At 35.8% G+C, this 21,227-nt stretch overlaps 2 protein-coding genes across 2 annotated transcripts; both read left to right on the top strand.

The window, feature by feature from the left end:
* On the top strand, positions 1-3,103 carry Pstk (Phosphoseryl tRNA kinase). The gene is made up of 2 exons (XM_071593297.1): positions 1-115; positions 1,715-3,103. The coding sequence occupies exon 2, from the start codon at positions 1,790-1,792 to the stop codon at positions 3,017-3,019; it is 1,230 nt and encodes a 409-aa protein (XP_071449398.1). The 5' UTR covers positions 1-115; positions 1,715-1,789; the 3' UTR covers positions 3,020-3,103.
* Positions 3,104-3,927: 824 nt separating this feature from the next.
* Positions 3,928-18,962, top strand: LOC139694757 (uncharacterized). The gene is made up of 8 exons (XM_071593264.1): positions 3,928-4,025; positions 4,088-4,204; positions 4,509-5,870; positions 7,589-7,708; positions 9,388-9,582; positions 11,433-11,591; positions 16,271-16,408; positions 18,455-18,962. Exons 1-8 carry the CDS (start codon positions 3,957-3,959, stop codon positions 18,713-18,715), a joined length of 2,421 nt encoding a protein of 806 aa, XP_071449365.1. The 5' UTR covers positions 3,928-3,956; the 3' UTR covers positions 18,716-18,962.
* The last annotated feature ends 2,265 nt before the right edge of the window (positions 18,963-21,227 follow it).

The following is a 21,227-nucleotide window of genomic DNA, read 5'->3' on the forward strand; positions in this document are numbered from 1 at the left end:
GTTGTGACACCATTATTATACTGAGTCAGTAAAGACACTTCGTCTTTTAAGCTCTTTATCATTTGTTGGGACCATTAATCCTTCACGAATGATGACGTACTGCAATCATTTTCGAGTAAGTTAACCTCATTGGTTTTCAATAGTATGAATTTTAGCTTTTAGGGAGAGAATATTTTATATTTTCCGGCGGGTCCAACTCTGGTATTATTGTATTCTTATCGGCTCGAACAATGTCTATCTAAACAGGTTAATTTGTTGGGAGAACAGGCTGTTAACATGACATTTTGTCTGGTGATAATTGAATGGAGAATGGTTTTGTTTGTGATTTGGGTTTAGGTTAGAGCAATATATCCTCGTAAATTATTTTATTTATTCAGATGGGTGATGATTAGGTTTGTATTTAAGTTGTTAGGCGTGACATATTCTGTAATGAAGTTGAAAACTTTTTCAATTATCTGAGGAGATATCTTGTGGATTGTAAGTACCATGTAAAATACTTAGGGCTAGGAGTTAGTAAATTAAAGTGTCCTTGGTGTATTGAGACAATATTTCAGTGTGAATGTCATAAATATGATTAATAATAATTTATTGAGAATATATATATTTATAATCATTGAATTGCTGATCACACTGCTTGATTTTTCGGGTGGCAGCACAGGGACAGTTTTTGGCCTCATCTATCAATTTCACTTGCCATTGGCCTTAGTACTTTGTGAGCTCACCTTTCAAACTGACCTTCAGGTTGGTAACTTTGGTATATACGAAATAAATATTAAAAAAACACCTACAAATAGGTATGTCTTCATTATACTGTCATACTTGGTGAAATTAATGTTGTTTTTATAATAAACTGGGATTTTAATTCATGAGCTACTTAGGGGTAATACATCATTTGGGTGGTAAATTAGATATCCATTGATAGGACCCTTGTCAATATATTTGGTTTTGACCCTCAAGCTTGATCTAAAAACTATAAATTTGAAGTTTTAGATTAGAAGTTGATGAATTTAATAAAGCTAAGAGAAACTGGTCCAACAAATGGTCCTAGTGCCGCTAATGTATTTAGTTTAGATCACAGACTGAACCCATTCTGGATTGGCTCATCCGAGGCCTTCAAAAGAGCTCAGTTTGAAAGATGAGCCAGAGCAGCACCCATTCCAGCGGTTGGAAGGTATTATTCTTCCCTGAGCAGAGGCCATTGCAGACCTGTTTGAGCCAGATGGTTCAGTTCATTTGCCATCCCTGCCCACAGCAAATGTGCTATCATAGCTGTTGGAATTCAAAAGGAGTCCTGCTATTAGTATTTGAGTGCACATGACCTACTAAGATATGCTTTTTATTTTAATTTCATATTTTCTATGGCATATTTTTTATAAGATGCCTTTCAATTAAAATATTATAAAGCCTCCTAATCTTGCTGCCAGTGTATCATGTATCTCTCTCCCCTCATTCATTATAGCATTGGGTCACGTTTGGGGAGTGATCAAATTGTCCTGTCCAATCAATGGAAGTATTGATTGGCTCCTGTTGTGGCCGTCATGTATTTAGGAGGTTTTATTGCTCTCCTTCCTTTTTAGGGTCTGTAAATTACTCCTTGTTGATGCACTTAACCAGTTATGAATTAGTACATATATTTCTTTCACATATTTTTATGTGTTGGGTGATTTTTAATGTTATTTGATCAGTAATAATGCTTAGTTACTTTTTTTTCCAGACACAAGTCCAAATTATGAAGAAATCAGTTGGTTTTGATAGATGGCTATGAATTCCTGTGAGACTCCTGAAAACTATGTCTAATTCATCAAAAGTAGCTGTTCTTGTTTTGATTGGGTTGCCTGGCAGTGGAAAAACAACGCTTTGTGTTTCACTGCCTTATTTTCTTGGACCTAAATACCATATTATTCACATTTGTTATGACCAAATTATCCCATTCAAAGAAGACAGGAATTGGGAAGAAAAAAATGGCTTGTGGAAGGATGAAAGAGCCAAAGTTGTGCAAGCTGCGGAAAGATTAATATGTAAAGTTATTGGTGCAAATAGGCCAGGAAATGAAAGATGCACTTGTGATGAAGTTTTCCAGCAGAAACCCAAATTAACTGCTAAGACTAGTTGTGGCTGCTATCATAAAGACCCAGTATTTCAAAATACTAGTGGTGAAGTCGTAGTTGTAAATGAGAATATTGAAGATGATATTAACAGGAAGCATGAAGAAATTGACCATTTGACCCAAAGTATGGGCTCCTGTTTCAATTTAGAATGTGCTGTAATCAATAATAAAGGGCATTACACCATTTTGAATTCTATCAATGATATTGTTTCTGTGTGTGAAAAAATTAGTGAATGTGTTCCAGAGGATGAATTGTTTATTATATGTGTTGATGATAATTGTTACTATAGAAGTATGAGAAAAGAATGGTGGAACCTAGCTACAAAATATGAACTTCCATTCTGCTGTGTGACACTTAAGTGTGATGTTGAAGTTTGTGTACGTAGAGTAAGAGAACGGCTTAAAGCTTCGACTTTTCATGGCCCAAATGTTCCAGAAAATGTTATTAATAGGATGGATGAACACTTGGAATTTCCAGATGGCGATTCCTATCCTTGGGAAAAGTACTCCATTGTGATTGACTCAAATTCCCTTAACGTCCTTGTGGTAAAATATTCTAATCTTTTATCAGAAGGGCTTATTTTAGATAGATTTTCATTGGAGTCCTTGAATAGGATAAAACAGCTGATAAATGCTTCCCTGCTTGAGCCAGCTAAGCCTTTGAGTAAAGATAGACATCATTGCAATACTCCTGTGGCAATTTCTGTTAGCCACATGGCCGATCTGGCCTTGCGAAAAATTGTCCGTGAAAGTGATCCTGCAATTAGACCTCTGGTCAATTTAAAGCGCAAAAACATTTTAGAGGATATTAGAAATGGGAAGTTGTCCATTCCAAGTGATGCAATAGAGGAACTTAAGGATGGCTTTGGCAATAAATTTGATGAATACATGGCCACATTAGTTGATATATAACATAATTCCTGTAAATTGTATAGTTGACTAATGATGAATTATGTATAATTGGTTGCAATTGTCATTAAATGCAAGCAAAGTTTTCGTTAACTAATGGACTACATGTTATTATTTCTTAAATTTAAACAAATTTTCATGTGAACAAATGCACAAAAAATATTATTGGAAGAAGACAGGGTTTTCCTTCAAATCTTTCATTTTATTTTGAAAGGAATAGTGCTTGAATTGTTAAGTTGGTGTGCTAATCAATAGTTGTTCCATCTAAATTTTATAATAATCCTGGAAGAGCAAACAAATTTCATTATTTTCGTTTTAATTTAATGCCCGGCAAAGATTTTAATTCGTGACGTCGTAATACATATTGTTGGCCTTTGCGTATTTGTTACAGATTAAACTATCATACGAGAACTACCATTTTTCTGTTATTGCTTTAACGGTGAAGCAAATAGTCGTGAAGGTGTTTTGTTTGCCTAAAGCTGGAATTACTTTTCCCAGTAAAATCGTGGACTGAAATAAACTCAAGTTTTTAATGCTTTTCGACTTTTTCAGATATTGGTTATCATAGAATTTCAATACATCTCGCACGTGCTTTAAGCTTGTTTGTAGTGCATACGATTAGACACGTTACATCTAAATGATAGTACTCTTGACGAGAGGAATAAAAATATGGACGGCCGTTGTGGGACCTACCTGTAATAATTTTTGTCATCATAATGTGTATTTTTCCTGTTAGAGGGCGAGTTTATTAACTCGGGCCGCCTGAAAAGGTTTTTAGAGCGCAATTCATGTAATTATGATTACTGTCACTGCAAAATCTATCGTAAAAAGTTGACGTTCGTGGGCAATTCGCATTTATCGGTACCGCGTTAGGTACCGACCTTGCTTTCAGACAGATGACTATCGATATCCAAAACAGTTGTTCAAAAACAGGAACACAATGGAAAGTGATGATTGTATCGATTTCGTGAATCATTTAGCTTCCATCCTTGAATCATTTTTCAAAGGGGTAAATATTTACTGAAAGTTGTAGAAATATAATATTTTTGTGCCTTACAACTTTATTATTAGCTTTCAGAATGCGGGTTCATGTCCACATACTCTGTTCAGCTCCAAGCTGTTGGTTCCGATGTAGCATTGCATTTACGTTTTCAGCAACTTGTCTACCAAGTAGTGAAAAGCCTAAAGGTCAGTTTACTGAAAGTTATACGATTAATCTCCACTTTTTATCTGCTATAGGGCGTGGTACTCAATAGTCCCAAATTCAAGATCTTTCTCTCCGCTTCTTATAAATGCTCTGCACATTCATCATTAGTTTGATCAAATATTGTGAGTCACAAAATGTAGTGATGCAAAACATTTTGATTCATCTATATAGTTCGCGATATGTTTTTTCCAGCTGTTAAATTTATTTTCCTCTAAATTATGTGTTGCATGAGTGAAATAATCTGAGAATGTTGCCTTTCTAAAGCGAGGCTTTTTTATTATACAGGAGCTTTTACGGCGGCTCTCAAGAGTTCCTGGATGTGAAACCATCACCACGGAATGTGGTGCACAGACAGATAATAGATCCTCATATCCTTTTGGTCGACGGTGTGTGTATATGCCCTGCTCAGAAAATGTCGATTCTAAGAAGATAATGTCAACATCTTCAGAAATCCCCTTGAAGGTTTTGGTGAGAGGAGCCAAAACATGCATTGACTCCAAAGTTAGATCAAATTCAACTCCTTTACCTTCAGGAAACACAATGGGCTCAGGTGGTGATTTTAGTGACCCACTGGATACTGCCAATTCAACTACAGTATTAAATTGTCATTCATCTCGAGATTCACGACACTCAGATCAACACCATTCCCTTGAGGACATTGCGCACTTGAATGGTAAAATGACTAAGCTTCCCCTATCAACTAGGCTTTCTACCATCCCTTCAGACACAACATTTTCATTGGACTCTTCAAGACAGAACAAACCTAGGACATTTTCCTCTTCACTGCAATCATCAGTCCCCAATTCTAGAAATGTAGTTCAGTTGGATGAAAAAGTCTCATCTGGTCGGCTACCATTAATTGCAAGTAGTTCAGAAGATGGCCCACATAAAACCTCCATGGACCATCATCACATCCTGAATTCTAATACCTCCAATTACTCAGAAGCAAACCAAATACATTCAATTGAAACCTCTTCTGGATTAGTTTCTCAAGATCTAATAGCAGTTCTTGGTTCTGAAGATGTATCTAACCAACAGCAATCTGCTGTTCTGTTTATCTCAGCTGAAGATGCAAGAGAGGGCATTTCGAATGAAGGGACTGATCTACCAGAGCGGCAGCTTGATGGAGGAAATATTCCCATAGAAGTTGAAGCTGAAAATACACAAAATGATTCCTCCATTTATTCTTACTCAGATGTAGGGAGGAAGGACAACTCCAGTGTGGATAAAAATATGAAGGTGGACATTGTTACGTCACTCAGAGATAATGAGGATGATCTTGTTTTATTTTGCAAAGATGAAGTAGAACTTGATCCTATGACATCAGTTGGAGCAGTTGAAAAAGATGGAGAGTTAATGTCAATATTTACTCGTGACAGTGCTAAAGAGGATGAAGATGAGGGTTCTGCAATTCTTTATGCTAATGGAAATGTTTTAAATGCAAAGAAAAGTGCAAACTTCAATGGTATAGCGAGTACCAAAGACACAATAAATGAACATTTCTTCAGTAAGAAGCTTGCCTCAGGTGGTTGTAGAGGGTCAGAATTTGGGTTAATTGCCATAAAAATGGAAGACTTAAATTCTAGGTGCTCTGAAGAGGAATCAGGAGAATTTTCTAAAAACCATTCTGAGGAATCATGTGCTCAGGTATGAAATGGTTTCTTAATGCCTACTTTTACTCAGTTTAATGATGCAAGAAATGATGAATTGAGATTTTTTGAATGATAGTCAATGTAATTAACGATTTATGTGCACCCATTAATACTAAGGTCCCTATAATATTGCAAATTGGCATATAAAAGCGAAATTCACTATTTCAACAGAAACGCTACACTTGTACCTTAACAACTTGTTTTATTAAAACCCTAATTCATTATTTTATCATGCCTGCTTATAAAAATTCAGAGAATAAAAACGTTTTTGCAACATTTTCTAGGTGCCAATACCTCTACAAAATTTGAAATTCTTGTAAAATTATGGTGAAAAACTGCAGGTTTCTCAATTTTATGAAACAAAATACTGAAAATATGTCTCTTTCTTATTTGGCCACTGTAGGAAACATTCTGGTGGTGTGCTTACTGTTATTTTAAAGTGAATGTATATATTCTCCAATCAATGAACTCTACCATGCATTAAATTCCTGAATTTATGTTTTGGAGGCAAATTCCTTCCTTGTGCCACCTTGATTTGGGTAATAAAAAAATAGCACTTTCACAGGTTAAATTTAAATACATTTTCCCATTGTATAAATTAAGTTATCCTGTTTTTCTTTTAGTCTCGTGCTGATGTCTTAACAAATAGTAAGTGGAACTGAGCCTAAGCTGTAGGGCTTTGACATGTCTATCCCAGGAAATATATTTGCTTAAATAAATACATAGAAGTTTGTATTCGCTCACTTGATTGGTCATTAATTGTTACCGGCAGACTTTCTCTCACATTCTTATTTTGTGAAAAGTACACTATTTTAATTATACTTACAAATAAGTCTAGATAATTATCAGTACACCACTTGTTTATTGCAAGTGTAACAGACCTTGATTTTTCCACAAAACTGGGATAAGTACGTGTTGGTAATATTACATTAGTGTCATCGGCATACGAAACTGGGGTCATTCCTTCATTATCCTTTAAGCAGTTAGTCATTAGCATACACGAGAAAAAGGAGTAGTCTCAGGGTTGAACATGGTGGAATGCCTTTTGAAACTTATCATACTTCAGATAAATATCTTAACCCATCTGCTGACAACACTGCCTTTTGAGTTCAATCTTTGATGTTTAACTTTGTACAATTTGGAGGGATACCTCTAATTTCAATTCTATCTAGTTTAATTAGGAGTCTTTCATGGGTAGCGTGATCAAAAGCCTTTGATTAATCAAAAAGTATCCAAAGAGTTTTGTGTTTAGCATCTAATTAGGTAAGTATGCTGTGAATAGCCTGATATATGGCAGTCATAGTTGATATTCCAGACTAGAACTCATGCTCTGGATTGGAAATCGTTTAGAGATGATAGAAAGGGAAGACGATGTTGATATTGATAGCTTAGAACCTGGAATACTTGACTGTTAGATAGAAAAGGCATTAAAGCAAATAAAATTAAAGAAGGCTATGTGATTTTTTGTGTACCAGATTTTCCTGGGAAATCCATAGATGGCACAGGGAAAAGGACTGCCCCCCCCCCCTCCTTGATGTGTGAATTTTGCTCTTTGACGGGCTTAGTAGTGGGTGAACTAACTCTATCATCACCCACCAAACTGACCTTCGGGTTGATTACTTCCCCTATTTGTGTCACGTATCATATTTGCAAGTATCCACTGTACTGAAATACTTATTGAAATATATTATTTAGTAAAATACTTTATTGTAGTTAACTGCAGATAAAGTTGGTCCTGGCAATAGTGAAGACATGATTGGCATTGAAGATGATATTGATCCTGAGGATGAACTTGGTTCAAATTTTGTTCACATTGTAGTGACTGCTTCTAAGGTATGTATTTATAGTTATTTTTTTCTGGTTGAAGCATTATCTATAGTAAAGGCTTCCCAAACTCAGCATCTATATGAGGAAATATAATGTCCTTTAATTATATGTTCCTATTAAAATCAGGAGGTATGTTTGTTGATTTCTATTAGATTAAATTTATAATGCATGAGCATATTTCCCTTGCTTCATCATGTTTAGAATACCTACCAGTCATCAGCTAGAAAAGCATGGAAGTAGACAAAAACACTTCTTGGCTTGTGATTCCTTTTCCTAAAGTAGCATATGTAGCTGTTGGTAATTTTGCAAACTTCCTCCTCCTTGGAGGAGGAAGTTTGCAAAATCTGCCTCCTCCCCCACCCATAGTCAACCTCCTTCCCGACCTCTCATTTCCCCTGTCACCTCGATGACCTCTTATTGGTGTTGGCACTTCATACACTGTTGAATCCCACTCCTTTGATGATGGATATTTTCTTGAATTTTGTTATTCTTTTGATTTTCAGTATTCACTTGATTTGCTTGGTGGCTTTAGTATTTGTTTTGGATATCCTTTTGCTGTTGATGGTTGAGATTGAAAATTGACGGTTTTACTTATTTGACTTTGTAATTGGCAGGGTTTTCATTTAGTTTATTTTCAATTGCTTTGGCCAATCAGTATATTTGACTTTGCTATTTTTTTGTAAATTATTTTTCATATAGTTTTGCCGTATCCAGCGAGTATAATCTTTTTCTGTCCTAGACCTGATCAGTAGGCTCAATAGGTGGTTATAAAAAGTTATTAAATTTTGATGAAGGGGAAGAATTTATTTGATGTTTGAATATTGATATCGATGTGTACCCCAATTCCACAAGATACAATGAATCTTGGGTATTTAAGGTACTTCTAAATGTCAAAACTGACATGAATGCTTATTTTCCTGTCACCATCCTGAACTATATTATTTCAAGCTGATGACATTGAAGTTTGGCATCTAGATCTAGAGTAAGAAAACTACATCTCATTATTATGAGCCGACATTTCTATCATTTTGTAACTTTAAAATACATAATTTGTCCCAATCAAGATTTCATGACCCTCATGTTATGATCAAGCACTATTTCCTCTCTTGGAATTTTTTTTCCTATCGCTGGAACTGAAGACATTCTTTTATATCTTGCCAAATTATTCTTTCCATATGTTTATGATGCACATTTCCATAATTTTAAGCAACCAATATGTTGTTATTAAACTAGAAAAATTTTCTTTAGCATCTAATTCGTATGGAAAATAAATGTATTTTAATACCTACGTCATGCTGTATGAAAGTGCATGACATATGGTCCCTGGTGCTTGGTGATTAGATTTGGGAGTACACTGCATATGTGCCTTCTTTGAAGTCAGTATGTGGAGAGATGCGCATAGCTCTAATACCATGTTTGGCTTCCCCTTTGCATTTCCAATGAAATTAAGATTAGCATGCATGTGATTTAAATGACATTGAGGATAGGGGCCAAATGAAAGTAAGAATAAAATTGAATGAAAACAGCTTGAAGTTTGAGTTTAAAATATGGAAAATGTAAATAAATTACACTTTATTTGAACATAAATTCTTTTTTTTGATGGCATGAAAAAATTGAGACTCTAGTTATCATTTTAAAAAATTGAGCCTCTTCATAGCATGATTTGTCAATATAATCTATTTTAGGTGATGCCTGATGGTGCTAATGGAGGAAAACATTTTGATGCTCCTCGCAAAGTAAAGTGTGGAAAATGTGAACTGAGAAATGGGAGTGAATGCTCATGTAATTCCTGTGAAACTGATTTTCCAATGTTATCTAGTGTCCAATGCCAATTGAAAAAGAAGCATGGATATGTGAGTCAGTGTGATTTCTGTCATAAGGTTTGTATTCCTATAAATATTTTGCTGAATATAATTTATTCCATGTAATTTGTTACTGTTGTTTTAATCCCCCCCCCCAGACGAAACTTAATAGCTCAAAACTCTTGAGGCAGTGCATATTTGGCTCCAAGGAATGTGCTCAGACCAGGGCTTGGCCCCTCCCACTTCCTGTCAACCCATGCTACCACCCCTCACCTACCCCCTCCCTCCCACTCCTGCCCTTCCATCCCTTTCCCATCACTCCTGCTCTCAGTCTTCTTTCTTCCAGTGAAAAAGATGATGATTGTACCATCGAAATATTCAATAAACAAAATTGTGCAGGTATTTTTTATGCCATGATCATGCCTGTGATGATATTAAATTCACTTTTCAGAGCATTTATGTATTAATTCATAAATATAAAGGCACACAAACACAACCATTGTAAGAGCATTAACATGACACACACACAAAAAAACTCACTTCTGAGATATTTTGGTGGTCCCAACCACCGTCATAAGTGTTGGAGGATTTACTGAGGGAAGAGCAGGGTGGAAGGAAATGGGAAATTGGGGGTGGAAGAGGGAGAAGGATATTCAGTGGGCATGAGTGTTAGATGAACAGATGGCGAGAGGTCAGTGGATGAAGTGTACGTTAATGTAGAAGGTTCAATCATGAAGTTGGAAGTATTTAAAAAACCAAATGTGAGCATGCTCTAGTGTCTGTTAGTTCATTGATGTGACTGTAGGTGAGAGAGAGGAAGTTATCTTCATATCATAGTAATTATTATAGAATTTGTTGTGGGTAGCTGTGGAAATGCATTCCATTGGGAAGCTCTGTGAAGAAACAATGAATCAGCCTGGATTGATCGTTAGGTCTATGAATTTTTTAAACAATGTAGAATGGAGGAGTGGTAAGATTAGGTGGAGATGTTTTCCTTGGATAGAGCTTCACCTGGACCTTTGTATTTGAGAAAGGAGACAAAATCTTTTTGCAATTGGGGGATAGCTTTGCATGAGGATGTGAGGGAGCTGTCTGTTGGCTTCTTTGATATGATGGGTGTTGCCGAGGGTTGAAACTGTGGAGTCTTCATCTACAGAAGTGATGATCATATTGGGATTGTTGATTTCTTTAAAAGTGAATGATTCAGATGTGGAAAGTTTTTTATGGGGCAGTTACACTTCTCTTGGAGATCCTCTCCCCCTGCACCACATTAGGCATCATTTAGAATGGATATTGTTCATAATTCCCATTTTCTGCCCCACTGCGTGCACTTCATACCTTTTTTCTTACTTATGCATTTCAGCATCTCTTCAATTCTTCCACTCTGTTCCAAATCAATAAAATAATCTGGCAATTACTTAGTATACATCAATACAGTCCCTTATAAAAATTTTAGCTCTAAGCACCGTAAAATCCTCTCATATGTCAGCAATTTCCAAAACAGGCTCCTTCTGGTACCTTTAGTAACCTTTCTCCTTCTACACTGTGGCCTGTCATTATCGCTGCATCTCACTATTCCCAACCCGCCTCCTCCACCTCTGCACCTATTCAAACCTGGCCTTGCAACCCTTTTCTGCCTGTTACCCCCACTTTCATCAATGCCTCGTTTTCCTCCAAAATGCTTTCCTCGGCCCAAAGATCATTAAGCAAACGTTTCAAATCTCAAGTCCATAGCAGTGCAAGTGCATAGCCAAGAGCAAGTTCCCAGTTTGTTGATTCACCATGTGGTGGATGAGGGTGTTGTTTGCATCATTTCAATAATAATCATCCAAGATTACCATGTTATTTGACATAAATTTGACGTGCTTAGTTTTTCAGCATCCAAACTGGCAAATATGATTTTCACCATTTGGAATTCTGTTGCATAGGTTTTTCCTACAATCGGAAGTCTTGTGGATCACTGCCGAGATGTTCATGATGGGGCTGGCTGCTTTGAGTGTGAAGAATGTGGCAAACGTCTGAAGAGCCGTCTAAGTCTGAGGAGGCACATGGAATCTCACCAGGGCCGTAAGGAGGCTATTTGTTCAGTAAGTACCTCCTGACAAATTTTTTTGCTGCATTGCTGTGTTTGTATTTCTTTTATTGATTTCAAAACCTTAATTATTTGACCTTTTATTGCTTATTAATGTGATAAATAATAAGAGACCTGGCCATTTCAATGAATATCATATACAGAAGATGATACTTGAACCAATTTCCATTTGAAGTGCAAGCATTTGTTAGTTGAAGTCCCATAGCAAAACAAGTAGGAAAGTGTTGCAATATAAAATAAAAAAAGCACTGTTAGATACTATCAGATCATGCATTGTCTTTTTAATGCTCGGTACTAGAAATTTTAGAGAAAACACATGTCGCTGTCCAATAATTACAATGTTTAAATCCATCAAATCGTATTAAGTGAACATTAATTATTCTTATATGATTCACACATTTCAATTCTCAAAGGGAATGATTTAAAATTTTATAATTTCACCAATGATATTGTAAAATAGGAAGATATTTAAAACATTTAAAATATTTTCAAATCTTAAATTGACCTTGATTAAGAATTCAACTGCTTTTCAGTAGATGCAGTGTGGGCAATGAGACTCTCTTCCATCCCTGGCTAGTTGAGTAGGATGAAAAGATGTATTACGTGTTAGGTTTAATGGAAAATGGTGTAGGAAAGTGTGATGTTTTATTGTAATTATGGCAAAATGAATATAGTTAAATCCAATTAAAAGACAGAAGCAGGTGCATTAACAGTAATATACGAGGGTCATCCGGAAAGTAGTACCCGTTCGTGCCGCATGAAGTGCTGACGACGCGAGTAGCCGCTGGACGAGGTCAGATAGCTTCAGTGGCTTGTCTGCCTTCTCTGAGCCAAGTTGCGTGACGCTAGCATTGCCTGTGTTGTTTCTGTGATTGTTTACAATGTTTAAAAAAATTGAGAACGCCGCCAGTTGTGAAGTGAGGGCAGTGATTAAATTCCTCAATGCAAGAAACGTTCGCCCATGTGATATTCATCACCAATTAAAGGAGGTGTATGGAGACAATGTAATGGACGAGTCGTCTGTTCGGCGGTGGTGTCGCAACTTCAACATGGGGAGGGGGAACACACACGACGATGAGCGTTCGGGGAGACCGTCTGTCATTACAGACCAACTGGTGAGCTCAGTTGACGAATTCGTGAGGAACGATCGGCGCGTCACAATTGATGACATCTGTGAGCATTTTCCCAATGTTTCTCGAACAATTGTTCATGAAATTGTTAAACACCATCTGCATTATGCAAAAATTTGTGCAAGATGGGTCCCTCGCGTATCTCAATGAGCTGGCGGCGAAGGACTATGCAGCAGGAATACAGAAACTTGTCACACGTTATGACAAATGCCTTAATTTGCTTGGAGATTATGTTGAGAAGTAGTTTAAAGTATCCTCTTTCAAATAAAATTTTTTATGTTTGTTAATATTTACTTTTGTGTCTTTATTTCACGAACGGGTACTACTTTCCGGATGACCCTCGTATGTGTCCCTGCAGCAATCATGTTACACAACTGGTGAAACGTAAATCAGATTCAAAATTTCCTACTCACCTGGATGCAGTCAGTTGCAGTAATACTTAGTGCAAAAATTGAAAACAATTTTAAATTAATAATCTATTTGGATACCTCATATGCATATGTTTCTGAATGGACCTATTAATTAAGTTGAGTATTAAAGAAGATATTGGATGAAATTCATAGGAAATTTTTGAAAAATTGTAAGAAAGTGTGACAGGTTTTGTAGTTGAGATATTGTGTGAAAAAAGATGAGGAAGTTCAAGGGCAGGAGGACTTGGACCACTGGGCAGCACTATTTTGGTGCTTTTATCTGGTTAAATAGTCACCACTCTGTAGCACACCAATGCGCATTTTTCAGATGTTCAGAGTGGTTCAAAATATTGCATTCATTCACAGAAGACTGAACTGCTGAAGATGCACAACAGATGTGTGCTCATGTAGTCATGCTCAAATTCATAGTTGCCTCTAACACCACCTCAAATACTCATTAGTTGTGGTGCGCTGCAATGTATCTCGAGGAGATGCTTACCACTAAGCAGCATCATGTCATGGTGCTGGTCACTGGCTACTAAGTAAACTAATCACTGAATGTGTCCTGTGGTTATTTGTGGAATAATTGATTCCACACGAGGGACAACATAGGATACAATCACTTTACCAACTAGTGGGTCTCTACCAAGGCTTTGAACTACCCTGTACAATAGCAACATTAGTAGGACACAACCATGGAAGTGGTTCAAGGAGAAATTAATCCCATGCTTGGGACAAAACTTTTCAAGTAACAAGAGTAGTCCAAAAGCCAATAGTCCAAGCGTAATGGTTTTTTAACTCGATTGAACAGAAAGAAGTCACAGGGAGCCAAATCAGGTGAATTCGGTGGCTGTTGGATGGTATTTGTTGCATTTTTCGTCAAAAAATTACGAATAATGATAGCACTGTGCGACGGTGCGTTATCATGGTGCAAAATCCACGAGTTTTCTGCCCACATTTCTGGTCTCTTTCGGCGAATTGCTTCACGCAAACGTCTCATAACGCCCAAATAATACTCTTTGTTTACTGTCTGGCCTTCTGGCAAAAATTCATGATGCACTACACCGTTGTAATCCATGAAAACCGTCAGCATTGCCTTCTTTTTTGACTGAAAACGACGTGGTTTTTTTGGTCTCGGCTCATTTGGTGAACGCCATTCACTTGCCTGATGTCTGGATTGCGTGTCGTACTCATAAACCCACGTCTCGTCTCCAGTAATGATCCTTTTGATGAATGTGGGATCGGATTCAGCCTCGCAAATCATGTCTTTTGCGACGTCAACACGGTCTCTTTTTTGCATGAAATTGAGGTCTTTTGGAACCAACTTTGCTGCTACACGACGGAAACCCAAATCATTAACCACAATGTCTTGGGCGGATCCATAGGCAATGTTCAAGTCCTCCGCTATTTCTCTGATGGTTAATTTGCGGTTATTGACCAACATTTCTTTTACTTTATCAATTTTTTCACCGACTTTCGATGTCGATGGTCTGCCACTGCGTTCATCATCTTCGATTGACTCACGACCACTTCTGAACCGCTCGTGCCACTGGTAAACGACCGTTTTTTTTAGAGAATCGTTGCCGAAACACTTTTCCAACATTTCCAACGTCCGTGCGCCACTAAATCCGTTTTTTACGCAAAATTTAATACAAGTTCGTTGTTGCAAATTTAAATCCATTTCTGCAATTGTAAAAAATCGCCAACACACACAGAGATAGATGTACTCTTGGCTACGTAACTTTTGCAAATGTCAAGTTATGACACTAAGATTTAAAGGGAATATCAACAACAGATGTACCAATTTAACAAAAAAAACAGAACTCAAATCGGAACGATGGGAGCGGCACACGGTGGTTATTCCGGGAACTTTTTGATCAAGGTAGTATATCTGGGTTCTACCAAACTCTCCAAAGAAACCGCCACATCAGATTTCTCAAAAAATTTCATGTTGTTTAATCTTCTAATTGCATTTCATTTTACCATCACTCTTTGTTGTAGCTATTATCTGAAGTTACTTCAGTTTTTGTGACACATCCCATAATCATTAGATTTGTCAGTATATGGAGACTTGTGAAATTGAATGGAAATAATTAGCCATCTATTTGAAATAAGTGTGCATCTACAGAATGTCTAGTGTTTAGATGGACACATAAATTATATTTTATTCAGCAAATGCTATTGAAAATTTCAAATGCTCAGCTTCTTTATGTTACAGCTTCCTTATTGATTTAATTTTGTGGAATCATTGATGTGAGCTAATGCTTTTTAAGTATTTATGACAGATTTTGAAGTCCAAAGAGCCCTTAGAAATTTTTAAATAGTAATTTAATGCGTGAATAAATCTATAAAATATTGCTACAGAAGATGTATTAATCTTCTTGGACTTGTGTTAAACTGAAAAAAAGTGCTCATCCATACAGATTATTTTCAAGTTTCTTTGTCATTTTATCTCTATCAAGTTGAAATATTATGAACATAATATTAAATGTTGAAAGCATTTGTTTATAAAAGAAGGACATGTAGAATATCTTTAGGCTGCTGAAATTAGGGACTTAAAAAATTTGCTAGTGGTAAAAGAAGTGCATACATTCATTGTGAAAGTGTATGTATTGTAATTAATGGTTTCCGGCATAACTTTATGGAATCGATTCATATTGGAAATGAAAAACAGTAACTTTATGATTCCACAGAAAAATTTTTCAGTGAAATCACAAAGTTACTGATTTTCATTTCCAATGTACGTATTGTAATGTTTCAGTTAACATTAGATTTCCCTGGAGAAAATCAGCTGATCTTTATTTTGAAATTGATGTATTTGTGTAGTATTTATCATTAATACTTCAAAAAGCAATAAGCATCTCAAAATCAAAATATAACCCCTAATAATAAATGTGAAACAAATTAATGAACAAGCCCTAGACTGCCATGAATAGATACAGATTAGTGCCTAAAAAAACTAAAATGAAGTTATAAAAATTTAAAGTTGATTAAGATGCAAAATAGTTAGTTAAGGGTCTTGTCATAACAGTGAAGCGGTTTTAAAAAATTGAATATTTTGGAAATAAAATTACTTGCAAAGCATATCATATGATAGTTCCTGCTGATTATCACCTATTGGATTTGTTTTTCAGAAATGTGGGAAAACATTCTGTCGCTGGGACTATCTTATTCGGCATTGTCAAATGGTTCATGCCAAGGAGAGACCCTATCAGTGTCCGCACTGTTCACAGCGCTTCCTCTCTCGTGGGCACCTTCAAAATCATTTAGCGGTAAGTGGTTTTTGAATCTCGTCCTTTATATGTTTGATGTATCACTTACACCATTTCACATCTCTATGACTGCACACTTAAACTTGAAAATTAGGCTGTTAGTGTTTTGCATTTATATTTTATGCTATTTTCAATATCTATAATGTCTTGATAGTTTTTCATTTATTTTAAATAGCATAGATTTACGGTGGAACCTCGTTTAATGAGATGATCCGTTCTGGGATCTTTCTTGTAAAGGGATACTATAAGGAAGTGTAGAAATTCTTCCCGTATAAATTAATGTAAAATACAATAATGTGTTCCATGCTAAAAAAATTAATGATGCACAAGCTTTACTCAAAGAAAGTAGTATATCTACATTCTGAGAAACAAATTTGCTCTTCTCTACAGATTTTTGGAATGTGCAACGAGTTTCAGTTCATTGAACCATCTTCAGGTACAAGACAAGATTCAACATGTGATACATCATATTTATACCCGTTTTTGGGAGAGAGGGGGTAGAAAAGAGTGAGGAGTAAGGTAGGTGGGGACAAAGAGGGTCATTTCGGAAAAGAAAACACTCTGCTCCTCCACATACAATCCAATACTCACAACACAGGCTATTGTGGTAATTATTTGAGATGAAAATTAAATATAAATCTATTTCAAAGTTATGCTCCCTTAGTCTAACATAAGAAAAGTCGAAAAAATGATGGTGTCGTCTATTGTTTATGGGTGATGTTTCCAATAAGATTGCCCAAAAATGTAATTTAAAGAAATTCAATATCTCATTTCATAATCCGTATGCTCTGGGAAAAAATCCTGTGCCACAACAAAGACAAATTAGAACCTTTCTTAAAATCCGGCATTTAGTGGGTGAAGTGTGATTCCTGTGATATGTGCTACATAGGTCATACCAGAAGGAGTTTCAAAACCAGAATTAAAGAACATGAAAGGTGCTGGAGGACCTTGGATGAAACTTCACTCCTAGCTAAGCATCTACTAAAATTATCCCACTCATGTGAATTTGATCCGGAAATTCTTCGCTACGAAAACAAGGGCAAAAGACTTGTTTATTTAGAACAACTTGAAATTGTAAAATTTAATATGACTGTTATTTTAAACGACAATATTTTTGTAAGCCACTCTCCTATCCTCAGAATCCTGAAACAGCAAAAGTGAAACACTCTCTCTCCTATTGACTCCACCCTTCGTGTATTATCCCATCCAACCACCCCCTACCTTTCACTCTATGTAAGTGCTGAACATCCCTTCCCTGATAATATCCTTCTTAGAATTACTTATGCCTTATCCCTTAACCTGCCTTAATCTCTTCGATGTCTTCTTCCCGCTTAATCCTTATTTATTCTTCCCTCCTTCCTATAGCCGGGACACCAGCTACCTGCCACCCTCCTCTCAAACAAAGTGATGCCTCAAACCATAGAATGGTTTGAGGCATCACTTTGTAGAAGCGATTCATATAGGAAAGGAGGATGCTTTGTTCTTCCACATATAATTAGTTATTCACGACCTAAGTTTCGACTTACAGAGATGTTGACTTTGTAAGTCGAGGCATGTGTCGTGAGTGTTGGATTGTATGTGGAGGAGCAGAGTGTTTTCTTTTCCGAAATGACCCTCTTTGTCCCCACCTACCTTACTCTCAATGACACTCATTCCTCCTCCCTCTCTCCCACAAACGGGTATAAATATGATGTATCACATGTTGAATCTTGTCTTGTACCTGAAGATGGTTCAATGAACTGAAACTCATTGTACATTACAAAAATCTGTGGAAAAGTGCAAATTTGTTTCTCATAAGACGAACTTCCGCTACATCTTGCCTGAATCTGTTGAGTAAATACATTGTTTAGGATTGTGGATCATCTTCATATATTCATTTATCGTAGAATGAACCAATCTGGAATGGGAATTTGAATTTTAGAAAATAAAAATTATCAAAATAATTAGTTTATTATTTATGTTACATTCCTTATTCTATTTTACTATAAAGCTGTCTAGGGACAATTTTTTTGTCATTGCTTCATTTTTAATATTTTTTGTTCATAGGTCCATAGTGGAGAAAGAAATCACAAGTGTGGAATCTGTGGGAAGATGTTTAGTCGTGGAGACAAACTGCGGGAGCATACATTTAGACACTCCAGCACCAAGCGCTATTCTTGCTCGACATGTGGGCGGTCATATGCTGACAAGAGAGATCTAAACAAGCATCAAATAAGGGAACCAGGTTGTAAATCGGCTGGGAAAAGAGTTCAAGTTAAAATTGATGCTAATGTTTCAGTTGGAAAACAAAATGAAGAGATTTTGTGATGTTCAACTTAAATATATATTTAATAGTTTTTAATTAAATTGGCTTTAACAATCTTCCAATTATTAAATAGCTCAATAAGTTATGATATTATTACCATGTTATTTACCAATGTTTTCTGTACTGACTCAATATGAGAATTTGAAAGGTGCTTAAAAATTATTAAGTTTTCATCTTCAATATTCATTACATCTTATCATGTCTGAGTTCCTAAATTTTCCATCCCTAAAAAGTAAGCACCACACTTGCATAAAGTCAGTCCTTTGTGTTTTAAATAAATATATTTATACTGTTTATTGAAAAGCCTTATATTTTTGGCAGTAAAATTAATATTAAAATATTGTGTAAATTTATTTTATATAAAAATACAAATAGGCATTAACAAAATAATGATGGCATGGTAACCTGGTGGGTAAGAACTATAGATAATAATTGGTGAGTTTGTGACTAATCCAGTAGACTTCCCTCCAATGGAGCATTCCTTCACTAGAATTAAGAAATTATTGAGACAGGAATAAAGCTCACACCTACTGTCCAAGGTCTTGTATATAATGATGGCTCATCAGGCTGAAACACTATAATATTAAAGTTCCTTTTCAGTGGAAAAATGTACTAGTTACTTAATTCTCCAATATTAATTATTACGAATAGAAATGCTACACAATTACAACATTAAATATAAGCAGTCACCTGCAGCCTAACTTAAGCTATGCTCTCTAGTGGCCGCAGTATTGAATAGCCAACTTCCAGGACAGCAGCCAATGCAGCAAAGAATGCCTCACCTGTAGGTTTGGGAGGTACATGGTCTGTCAGTTAATCTCCAGCTCATTTCCATCATCAGTGGCCACAGCACACCTGATTCTTTGCCAATCTGATGTTTGCAGCAATTGGGTTTGCAGAGATGAGCAGAATAAGCATACACTCACATGATCAGATATTAGAACAAAGATGCCAAGCTGAAGTCATGTGTTTTCTTGGTACATATTTTACATGACTCGCTAAATGGAAGCAGTTAATATATAGAGTAATGTAAAACCCTCTTAACTGCCAAATTCAGGAGCTTTTACATAGACTCTTTTCTCCATGGCCTTTTTCCGAGGGTTCATATCATGAAAATGAACGGCCGTCAAATACCACTGGCAATGTTTTTCAAGTCAAGAGAAATTATAATTGTAGAGCAAGTATTGTCATTATAGGTATTCGTTGAAGGATATCATTGTATCGTTCATGTAAAAATGTTTTCTGCTCAGTCACTTGAATCAAGTTCAATATTGCATTCATAATTACATAATAGTGTAATAATGTCACATAAATTCATTTTTATATGAAAATGATGAAAACCAAGAGCTTGCTACTTGTTGTAGTTACAAAGTATTATTTTGCCACTGATGATATTTGGACGTAGCCCAAATGTACGCAAAGTTGTCAATTCAGCAAACTCAAAAAGTCATTCCTGGCAAGTTATCCCTAGTATTACTCACACATTTTTGTTATATTTTTTCTCCTTCTTCCTAACTTGAGTTCAGTTTATCTTCAAACATGCATCCACTCACAATTATAACGTTTCTTCTGACATCCTTTTTACTTTTACCTGCATTGCTTGTGAACTGTAATCTACTTTTCTACAATTTTTCATCAATTCCACTTTAGAAATTAACAAATAGTAGTTTGCTCTACATTAGAGCCTCTCTATGCCTTGTTGTCCTGCACCAATAAAGTCAGTCCCTCTACATATGTGTTGAATGAAATCATTTCAAGAATCACTTTTGTTAGGTATAGACATGAATATATTTATGCGTAATATAAGCATTCATGACATATTTATTTATTATTTCATCTCATTATTTTACAAGGGTAAAATACAGGTGCCTGTATATGTAGATGTTAAATAAAATACAGAAAAATGTACACCTATGGTCATAATAAAAAATAAATGATTAGAGGTTGTCAAGTCCTGATGCAAAATACTCATTCAGGTCATCAAAAAAACTCGGGGTTAAAAACATATTAATCTTAATTTAAACATCTGGAATGAGTCGCTATCTTTAATCCTTGCTGATAAATGGTTATAAATTTTAATACCAGCATAAAAGGATCCTTTTTAAAACAAATAATTGGAATTCTGCACCTTTTTTCTTTGCCTTGTGTGATAACAATGGATACTCTTCACCATTGTTAAATAGACACACTTTTTCTTGAACGAACACACGTACCTGATATATGTACACACATGTTGCAGGTAAGATTTCAAGATAAATAAAATGTGGTGTACATGATTCTATTTTAGGAATTTTGGCCATGTTTCTAATAACTCTTTTTTGCTTGAAGAGCACTTTGTTAAACCTGTGGCAGAGCCCCTAAGAGATAATTCCATAACACATTCAAGGTTGGAAATTACCAAAGTGAAACTGCTGTTTTTAAAACTGCTTGATCTACAACCTTTTGCTTGGTTTCTTAGGGTATAAGAAATTCTGGAAAGCTTACTGCATAAGTGTTCATTTCAGTTTAAGCTTT

The sequence above is a fragment of the Hetaerina americana genome, unplaced genomic scaffold, assembly GCF_022747635.1.
Source record: "Hetaerina americana unplaced genomic scaffold, ioHetAmer1.1.p SCAF_54, whole genome shotgun sequence".
Classification (NCBI taxonomy): Eukaryota; Metazoa; Arthropoda; class Insecta; order Odonata; family Calopterygidae; genus Hetaerina; species Hetaerina americana.

Excerpts from the sequence above, each read along its gene's own strand:
- Pstk (XM_071593297.1), top strand. The coding sequence starts at position 1,790 with ATGTCTAATTCATCAAAAGTAGCTGTTCTTGTTTTGATTGGGTTGCCT.
- LOC139694757 (XM_071593264.1), top strand. The coding sequence starts at position 3,957 with ATGGAAAGTGATGATTGTATCGATTTCGTGAATCATTTAGCTTCCATC. Across the intron at positions 5,871-7,588 it reads CTGAGGAATCATGTGCTCAG|TTAACTGCAGATAAAGTTGG; the intron begins GTATGAAATGGT and ends ACTTTATTGTAG. Across the intron at positions 9,583-11,432 it reads AGTGTGATTTCTGTCATAAG|GTTTTTCCTACAATCGGAAG; the intron begins GTTTGTATTCCT and ends TCTGTTGCATAG.